The 10,678-nt window shown below is 42.1% G+C and overlaps 1 protein-coding gene across 2 annotated transcripts in view; it reads right to left on the reverse strand.

Annotated features, from left to right (window-relative positions):
- The window catches only part of LNPEP (leucyl and cystinyl aminopeptidase), an 89,806-nt gene extending 79,591 nt beyond the window's left edge, over positions 1-10,215 (reverse strand). Inside the window, exon 1 of one of the 2 annotated variants that reach the window (XM_006261603.4) lies at positions 9,797-10,212. In XM_006261603.4, coding sequence (XP_006261665.2) covers positions 9,797-9,815 — 19 coding nt within the window. In that variant the 5' untranslated portion in view covers positions 9,816-10,212. Of the gene's footprint in view, positions 1-9,796 lie in introns of both variants that reach the window. The other variant, XM_059724996.1, reaches the window with a different exon arrangement.
- Between the last annotated feature and the right edge of the window lie 463 nt (positions 10,216-10,678).

A 10,678-nucleotide genomic window follows, 5' to 3' on the forward strand; every position in this document is an offset into this window, starting at 1 on the left:
GGGCAAAGAAGAGAAAAAAACTGAAGTCTCCAAAGAAGAGGAAGAGAAAGTGAAAAAAAAATATCAACAAAAAGGAGAAGAAAGGCCAAAAAAAGAACAATTAGGAAATTAGGAAACAGTGATGTAAACTAGCATTAGTTAGTTAAACCTTTCCTGGAATATTCAGAGCTAAAAAAAAAAGAGAGAGAAGAAACCTAGATTTTACATCTCTACATGTTATAGCCCTGTCTAAATACTATAGTGTTATATGATGGATCTAGCACAAGAACATTATTTCACTTAACTGACCCATTACAAATCTAACTCTTGCATGCACTTCTCTTTGTTGAATCTCAACTATGAGTATGTGCCTTATGGGTGAAAAGATTAACAAGAATGACTATCTCCTTCCTACATGCTTGTTCTTGCTCCTAATAACATCTAAATAGGGCCTGCTCCAAAGCTACCTATTCTTAGGTACTGCATATTACAGTTTCAGATATACTTCATAAGTTAGTGGGTGCTGCTGCCTCAACTAAATTGACAAAGCATGAAGGACAATAGATTTTCCTCTGCTTTAAGGCTAACATGGGACCTTACATCACAGCTATCATCCTTGCATGCATGACTAAAGTGAACTTCCACTAACTTTAATCAGTGACTTCCTTTATTGCCAACAGGTTTGCCAACAAAATACTCTCAGTGCCTCAGCATATTGGTCCAGCTTCTTACAGCACACAGTGAGAGTGAGACAGTGTTCCCACCACTGCAATGCAGACCACTCTCATTACAGTAGAGCCTCTCTTAAGTGAGAGCAGGAAGAAAGAGCACACTGCTATACATGGTGCAGCAAAACTATGCATCTGTCTGGGGTAGCACATATTCATCTAAGCCAGTGGTTCTCAACCTTTTCAGAGTCAGGACACCTCTCCAAAACTTTCTAGAATTTGGAGGCACTCTGGTTGAGAATCACTATCTGCCACATTCTTCTACCTATATTTAGGGTTATCTGACAAATCTAAAGCAGGTGGGAACAGAGGCATAACTAATAAGTTTTATGCCCAAGGCAAAATTCCTCTCCTTCCCTGGGGGGTACACCACAGGGGTTTGGGAAGTAGGTTGTTCTTACCCATCTGGGTGTCCCTGCACTTGGCTTCTCTCAGCCAGGCAGTGCCAAAGGCTGCTGCAACCCACCCCAGTTCCTCAATTTTTGCTCCAAAAATTCCATGACTTGGCTGCTGAAGCCCAGCCTGGCTCCTCTGGACAGTCAGTGCAGAGGCTCGAAGCTAAAGTATGCACTTTTGCCCCTCCTGGTCCACCCTTGCATACTCCTCCTGGAAACAGACAGGCATGAGACAGTCCCACCTGCACACCACATCTCTCTTTCCAGGAGAAGCATATGGCATCAGACCAGGAAAAGCTGTGTGAAATTTCCTACCTGGCTCTACAAGAAGTGGGCAAGGTAGTTCCCCCGGCTCTGGCAGTACCTGCACCCGTGGTGCCCCTGGAAAGGTCTTACGGGCTCAGGAATCACTCATCTAAGCCCTTTTTCAATGACCCAGGAGATGGATGAAAAGTACAATTTAAAAAATGTTTATAGATATTAATTCACATGTTGCTGGTTATTTATTTTCTTCCTTTTTAAAGTCTTAAGTTGCTGAAATAAATGATTTTTACTAGTTTTTCTATTTCATTTCCTAAATGTTGGTAGAATCAGATTTCACACATATTTTTCCTGCACTAAATATGCTCATTTCTGCTGAAAGACGAGCCTAGCAAACAAAAATGATAAAAAGAGAGTCCATGCTGTGCGTCACCAATACCACCACCGGATATATTGAGTTTCTACAAGTAAAACAGACCCAAGCTTTAAATAGATTAAACTTATTTATCAGGGTTTGCAGTTTGAACTTAAATACCTTAGTCACTCTGGTGTTTTAGGAAGTTCTACCCTATTCTATGTTATAAAAAAGGAAAATCAGATACCCAGCCAGAAGTGGCACTGAGAAAAGCAGCAATATAAAACAAACAAACAAGCAAAACACAAACAAAGCCTAAACTGCATTTTTAAAGGAAATGCTTTAAATAAATCAGGATTTAAAAACTCCATTTTACAACCACTAAGTTTATATTCAAGACAAATACAATATACTGACAGTGAAATTTTACTTGCTCAGTTTTTGCTCCACAAACTTCCATAAGGATGCTTGAGCATCTCTGCAACTACTGGTACCATAGCTAGAAGCTAAAAAACCCAGCTGTTTAAAACAGCACTCTGTTCCTCTCAGAGATGTACAGATCATTTGTACAAACAACTTTTCTTACAATGACAGCAACAAGACTGCATCCAAACCAAGTTAAGCTGAACAATGATAAAACATACTAGCCAACTAAAACAAAGTTACCAATTACTGAGATACACAATGAAGATAAGAGAAATATATCCAGGCAAAACACTGCCGGATGTAATTATTACTTATTACTACTTCTTCACTCATCTGTCTCAGTGGACTCCAACAAACGGTACTATGTATCAAAGGCAGATCCTTAAATGCAGTTTCAAAAATGAACAAATCACTGGAAAGTGTTCAATTCCCAGTCTAAGTTTACAGACAAAATGAAGAAATGGTTCCAAAGTTTGAAATTATCCCCAAAAATGTACATATAAACCCCAAATATCTCGTAACAAGACATTTGCAATGGGTATCCTTGTTCTCGATGTCCAGTTTAGGTGCAGATATTCAAAAAGCCTGAGGCAGAATCGATGTAAGTTATGTGGTTTTCTGTGAGCGAGGTAGTTTAGATTGGTAGCAAACAGAACACACATCTGCCCTTTGGTTGGGGAAGGAGAAAGTCTTAGACCAGGTTCCTTCATTTTTTAAATCAGTCTGTGTGCGCCAAACTTCTTTTCCGTTATGGGTATAGACTGGTTTCCAATCATTTATATCTGTAAAAGTGTAATGTCTGTAATTGGCCCAAGGAACACAAGATGCGCCTTGGCAATGCATGGTACCATACACATGATTACATCTTTGAAAGAAGTACCAATATATAAATGTTCATATAAATCCTAGATCCTCCAAAATTCCCCTTTCAGTCATGGATTGGATGAACCTTCAGGTGTTACTGCCCTTGCAATTTCAAGATTCTCCTTCTTTATTTCTATCTCTACTTCCAGCTTTGGGATGTGTTACATTTCTAATTTTGTTTCTAGTTCTTACAATTTAAGACAATGTATCTACATTACTTAAGGCAAAACCAAAATATATAACATGCTTGTAAGTAAAATACATGCTTAAGTATACATTTCAAATACCCAAAGGCACACAAGAGTCTACCTTACAAAATTATATGATACTGATGTACTGTATTATGTTAATATAGTTTAAAATCTAACTAGACTTCATTTTAAAGTATCACTGGACATAAGTTTCATAAGCAGCAGCTATCACATATAAAACTTTTTCTAAAAGACAAAATGGAACCTTCTCTTATGAAAGACCCCAGGTTTCAGAAAACACATTTAAACATACTTGACTCTGAGTAGTTTATGTTCTTTTGGAAATACTTTTGCAACTCAAGATTTCTTTTCCTACCAATGTCATCTTTCTCTTCCCCTTTTCTCCCAGCTCTTTTCTAATGTAGCTTGCAGTTATTACAGGTTTTTCTACCACAAAGCTTGCACCAAAAAATCACGGAGAAAGCCCATACGTGTCTAAAGATCCTGAACCACATTCATCTCTAGAGAACCTCCATTCCAGTCAATAGTGTTATACCAGATGTGAATTTGATCCCTTATTATTATATCATCAGTGTGTCAGCCAAGAAAGAACAAAATACTGCTTTGATCAGGCAACTAAAGGCAATTTTGTCACAGCTTTTTAACTCTTTTCAGGGTTTTTAATGGCTGCTTTAGTAACAGACCTGGATCTAGCAGCTGTTACACCTGCAAGGAGCCTCACAGATATCATGAGTAAAGGCTGCTTGCTTACACAGCAGTCATTTTGCCAAAAAAAGCACCAAAAAAGAACTTTCACTGATGACAGACATTTTAAAGTCAAAGATGTTGAAAGCTTGCACTGACTTCAGGCACCCCAGTCAAGTTTGTCAAGGTGTCAAGTTTGTGCATACAGGATAGCAACCTCCCAGTGACAGAAACAACAGGGTCAGTGATTATATTTACAGTGCTAACTTTCAAACAAGCAACTTAATCCTTTACTATTGCTCCTGACACTTTCCAATTTAAGATATGCGGAGACAAGTTTCCGCCTGTGACTGACAAAAGAAGAAGCCACTGTCAGAGGCATACATTTTCTTCTTTCCCTTCCCCCAGTTGACTTCTTCATTTATCTTCACCATAGCCACCATCAAAATCACTTTCAGTTTCACTCTAGGGGTATGTATAGACATTCGGGGAGGTTAGGGGGATATTATATTGAATTAAAAATAGCCACCTAATCTAAAGTAAATTGGAATGGGAAGGGGAGTTGGGAAGATGTGAGGGGGAGAAGCCAGTAAGCTCTACAGGAGGATCAGGCGGGTAAGCAGGGAGGATCGTGGGGGCAAGTAGGATCCACAAGGGGACAGGGGAGTAGGCAGGATCAGTGCAGGGCTTGGGGAGTTACACAGGGTCCCCAGGGGGGAAGGAGGTTGCTGGGGTCTGGGAGGGTTTGGCAGCATCTGGGGAGCTCATGGGGTCCACGAAGGGGTCTGGAGAGATGAAGCGGGGGCTCTGTTCCTCACCTCCCAGGACCAGGGGCTACTTTTAGCCCCCAACCCCCACTTCCCCCAATGAACAACCTCCGCCAATCCTACCCACCCACTCCAATTTACTTGCTCAACTCCCTGTATTGGGAGCATCTTGTAGGTAGGGGGTTTGGCAGGCTTGGGGGTTGCTGGCTTGTCCACAGGGGGGTGTGGGTGGGGGGAGAGGCCAAGTGTCTAAAAGTAGCCTGGTGCCAGGAAGGGGGCAGGAAAAGCACTGTGCTGGGACTGGAGCTAGCAGCTGGGTTTCCCAGATCTAGGGCAACACCGGGAACGGTACAGAAGTTCAGGACAGTTAAATGGGTCTAAAAATGGCCAACACAATTGAAGTTAGGCTAGCTCAGAGGTAGGGTTAACTTAGATCAGGTCAGCCATTTTTAGACCAGTCTGTCTTGAACTTCTGTACAGTTTGCACTTATATCCACCTAATTAGGGATCTAAATGTAAGGTCCACACCTAGGTGAACTAAGTTAGATCAGTTGGCCATTTTAAATGTGATCTAACCTCTCCAAACATCTATATGTATCCTAGGTGTTCCATCACCTCATTCCAAATGCACTGTTAATAATAACCAGTAAGAAACAAGTTTGTGATGCGAAATGCCAGCAGAAAAATCCAAGAAGATTTAGGTCTGCATATTCCCAAGGAACCAAACAAACTCTTTATACAGTTCTATACCAGACTGCACCTCCATGACTGCATTCAGTTCTGGGTATTACATTAATAAATAAATAAAACAAATAAATAAAAATATAGAAAAAATGGAGGGTATTTATAGAAGGACAAGAAAAGTCACTGGGGGCCTGGAGCATGATTTAGAGGGACAAAATGTGATTTGAAAAGCCTGGTTAACAAGGGAACGAAATTACCCACCTAACTCTTCTGGTAGACAGGTATTACTTATTAATGTACAGAGATCAGGAACTTTGGGATAAAATTTAGAAAGGAAAAGTACAAGACAAACTCTCTTGAAAGTATAATTCAGTTGATTCTGGAATGGTTTTCCGAGGGGGATGGGGGCGGGGTGGGAATCAAGACACTTCTACTGAGACATAATAATTCCTTTTCAATCTGGTATACAAAGGATCATCAAGAACAATTTCACACTAATTAATCTTCTAGAACTTAGTCATGTCTGTTCTCTAGCATTTAGCTATATGGTCTATCACAAATAGGATTCCTTCTGACAGAAAGGTGTAGGAATTCTGCAAAAGCAGATTTGGAGTATGCACAAGGTATATTCCTGCAATTTAAAATATGTTCAGTACACTGTTACTCACTTCCAAAAGGAAATCATTCTTGGAAGTTGGATCACAGTTAAAATAAAACAGAATTACCATTTTTCTCCCATTAATTATTTCACTAACAAAATTAGCTTATTTTTGCTCTCTGTAAAAATGTTCTTTTTTCCCATGAGACACTTCCCCTGAGATGCTTTGCTCACCATCAATTTAATAATTCTACTTAGTTTTCATTTCGATATCAATGTTCCCACTTGCTTTGTCAAAAAAATATGAATCAAAGGCTTCATACTTTTTTTTGGCAAGCTTATCTAACAGGCTAATCTATCTTCAGATACTTGTTTGTACAAGTTATCCGTTTCAAGTGAGACACTGCAAAATCATCTCGCCTTCTACTTCTTTTCTTTTCAAAGCAGGAAACAAAAAGTACTTTATTTATGCCTTCTGTACTGGACCGGAAATAGTTAAACAAGCTCTTCAGAGACACTTCAATCAGAAAGCAAAAACAAAAAAAAACTTTGCAAAATATTTTGTGCTATTATCCTGTACTGACAGGATACAAATTTATAGAACTAATCCCTTCAAACCAAGTTTTGCCATCAATACTCATAGTGATAAATGTCTTGTTCCTTGAGTAATCCAATTAATTTCTAATGGAACACACTGTGTTATAATGCAGTAAATTCAATGAGCAAGAGAAGAACAAAAACTGGCCTTAAATGTTATTCTCCCATTTATAAAAAAATGCAATTATATGAACAAAGAAAGAAACGCATCACATATTAGCATGGATGTTTGGGTGTATGTTGATTAAATTGTGATTATTTAGGTTGTGAAAAAGGTTTCCTGTTGAGCCCCATCTTTAACAAACAAAGAAGCAAAAAACTTTTGTTACTAAATAAATATAATTAGCAGGAACCATTTTTGATGGATTTATTAATTCAGCTATTTTAGGCCCAAATACAATGAACTGCCTGCCCTGTATGCCTCACAGACCTCCAACAAGATTACAGGTAGAAAGATGGAGGAATGCATCTGTTCAAGAGAACTGGATCCTAAATTTGAACTATAGGTTTTGAGATTTTATTTAACATGATCTGCATTTGGAGGGCAAAGGGCATTAAAGGAGGAAATAATTATTAAAGTCCAAATGTCACATGCTGCCCAAAGGGGCAACGAAAGTTTTGCAGAAAACTAAAGAGCAGGCTAGAATGTATTGTTCCTAGGCTTTGGTCAGTTTTCTCTTTTTTGCTGAAGCACAAAAACAATTTAAACTAAAAGTCTTTGGGGGAGAGATCATCTTTTTATTCTACATTCGTAAGGTGCACTGTGGGCCCCGGGCCACAATTAGGGATCAGAGATATCACAGGAATACAGACAGAAGCTAATGAAAATGGGAGTAGGTGGGGGTAGTTTGGTTTTCTTGTGATCATAATTATTATAGACTTAATGTTCAAGAGGTATGAAACTGCCAGCCCTAAAAACTGAAATCTGTGTTCAAAAAGCAGGCAGTGAGAGCTGCCCAAGTTACATAAAGTGTATATGTAGTTACTGAATTTAGTGGTAGCACATTTCACAAAACATAACAATGAAGGCCCATACGTGTTATAGACATACTTTTTAGTTTTCACCATTCAGGCCTGCATTCGTAGGAGAGAATTTGCACATTGACTCCAAGACCAAGGTTTCCTCCACACACTACGACTGCCCTCACCTCAAAGGCACATGTTCTAGCCTCTGCTAAGAAAGGAATAACATGGCTCCTCTATTAGCAAGAGATCACTTTTCAGCAGCATTCTCTGAGGCTACCACACCATGTCACTGAAAACTTCAAGAGCAGAGCTGAATTTAAACACAGGCCTCCTACTTTAATGCATTAACAATGAGTCCAAATCAAAAAATCTTTTAGTGTGATTATCAATTTTATACCAAATATTTCCCAACGTAAAAAGTTCCTATTAATCTATTATACAAAAAGAACTCCAACTCCCAAAATTTGTGTTACTGATCAATCTCATGGAAATGAAGATTTTTTTCCCTCATGTACAGAGTCTAGGGGGAAAAAAAGACAACTTAGATTTAATAACCACCAGAAAACTTATTATGAACATTTACATTTTTGGCCAGGAGCTAAGCACAAACTTCCTGTACAAGCTTTAATTACAAGGTAATAAAATTCAACAAGTGTTTCAAAGAACTTTTAGTGGGCCCTTCTTAAAAATAAAAAGGGGGAATTATGTTCAGAATTAACTAAATTAATCAGATTGCTAAACTTTGTAACATTCAAAGCTCTTTGTGCAAAGGCATGAGGCACTGGTGGGCTGGTGAAATTTTTCATAATGCTGACTAGAAAGTTTTCATAACATATGGGAATCCTTGAATTTCGCAGAAAAACTAATCTTATAGAATGATAAATCACTGAGAAACTGATGCACAATAAAGAGCCTTCTGGCTGGAGTTTCAGCTCCCACTCTTTAACTGAATTATTTCCATAATTTAATTGAACAAGATCCTAACCACACCATTAAAAATGCTGCAAGATTTTTAATAGGAAGAAGACTTGCAACTGGCGTCCTGTCCTAATTCTGTATTAGGCTATAACCTGCTGTCTAACCAAATTCCCTTCTGCATGAATATGACAGGGTCATTTCACTTCCTTTTCTGTCAGGAGCAGATGTGGAGTCTTGCTGTTAAGACATTACTGCTAAATTTCACCTCAGACATGGCTGCATTTAACAGAGGAAGTGGTGATCTCTATAGAGATTCCTGTTTCACAAAAGTGAGGTTTAATTGACATTATACTAAAATGCCTTCATGTCCCCAATGCAAAGGCACAGCAGAAGTGCAAACCAGGGCACAAATAACTGCAAAGGAACACTAGGAAAACCAGTTACTGTTCCCTTTTTTTCTTTTTCTTTTTTAAACAATCTGCTCTTATTTTTTTTTTTTTTTTACTTCTCCCCTTATTTTGGACACTGAGATCACAAAACCTTGTGACATGTACATGTGCCAAAGCAGATATAGGCAGGGGGTAGAGGGTGTGCATGCATTAACTAAAGTAGATATAGGTGTGTGGGGGGGGGGAGTGTACACACACACATTAACTAAAGTAGATATAGGTAGGGGGGGTTGTATTAATCGAAGTGTGTGTGGGGTGGGCGGTAGATCAATCAATCTTTGTGGACTTCTCCCATCCTTAGTAATTGAGAGATGTAGTCAGCTGTGTTAGACTGAAGTCAAGTAAAAGGCAAGGTAGATTTGTACCTTATAGACGTAACCAAAGTAAATACATATATGTAGATGCACACACGTGCATACACATATATAGGCATACGTACAATATGCATGTGTCCGTATATATATGTACACATTATAGACCAACCAAAGTAGATTGTACACACACACACTAGTACACATGTATTACAATACATACAAATCTACTCTGGTTAGTCTACAAGGTGTCCTTGTATGTGTATACATATACACAGACATGCACATCTGCACGCACACGTATGAATGCGTCTGTAGACTAACCGAAGTGGGCAGGGTGCACATGTACGTGTCTCTACCCATGTCTAGGTACACGCGTAGTGCAGAGGCACATGCTCCGGGCACGTGTGTGTCCCCCCCCGGCCCGGCCCGGCCCGGCCCCAGAGCCCGCGGGAACAAGCGGGCGCCCCAGGCCCCGCGGCCGCTCCCGCCCGGCCCGGCCCGGCCCGGCCCGGCCCGGCCCGACCCGGCCCCGCCCCCGCCCCCGCCCCGCTCCCCGCGGCTGCTCCGCAACTTTGTTGTGGGGGCCGGCGCCGACTCACCGCTGGGGAAGGGCTCCATGTCCCCGGCGGAGCCGCGGCGGAAGGCAGCGCCGAGACGCGCAGCTGCAGCGTTCACTGCTCCCCGCGCCGCCGCCGCCGCATGCTCCCGGGCCCCACTGGGCCAGCCCAGGCGCTGCCGCTCCCGCCCGTCGCCCTGCGCAAGGACCCCGCTCAGCGGCGGCGCCTCGGCGGTGATGAGCCCCGAGCGACCATTTTCTGCTGCCCGGCCTCCGCCTCCGCCGCCGCCGCCGCTCACTCCTCCCCTGCCAGCGCTGGGCTGGGCTGGGCCGGGCAGGGCCGGGCCGGGCTGCGCTGCGACCGCCTCACAACCTCCGCCTCCTCCTGCTGCCGCTGCCAGATCCGGCGGCTGCTTTCTCTCCTCCCCCCGCGGGTCAAAGCCTTGAAACCTTCCCTCGCAAAGTTTCTTCTCCAGCCGTGCTTGACACCTTCCTCCCGCGGGGCCGTGTCTGACGCAGTGAGACCGCCTCATAAACGCGCCTTTGCAGTCATAGAGCCGCAGACAATGAGGGCTGGAGCCGGGGACCCCCGGAGGTCACCTCGCCCTCCAAGCAGGACCATCCCCGCCTGTATCATCCCAGCCAGGGCTTTGTCTACCCGGCTCTTAAAAACCTCCAAAGATGTTGGCACTGCAAGAGGATCTCTTAGCACCCACCACAAGGATCCCCCCTTCCAAGCAGAGAATGGCTCACTTCTAATCCTAGTAAATCTCCAGGGCCCTGATGGACCTGAGCAAAGACTCGTGCAGGGTGCATAGCTTCCCTCAGGCCAGCAGTGAGCTCCAAGGAAATGCCTGAAGATTAATTATTCCCTGCAGGCCTCCTGAGGGCACGACAAGTGCCACCCTAACCTAAACAGCCCAGG

This window comes from Alligator mississippiensis, chromosome 3 (genome assembly GCF_030867095.1).
Source record: "Alligator mississippiensis isolate rAllMis1 chromosome 3, rAllMis1, whole genome shotgun sequence".
Taxonomy (NCBI): domain Eukaryota; kingdom Metazoa; phylum Chordata; order Crocodylia; family Alligatoridae; genus Alligator; species Alligator mississippiensis.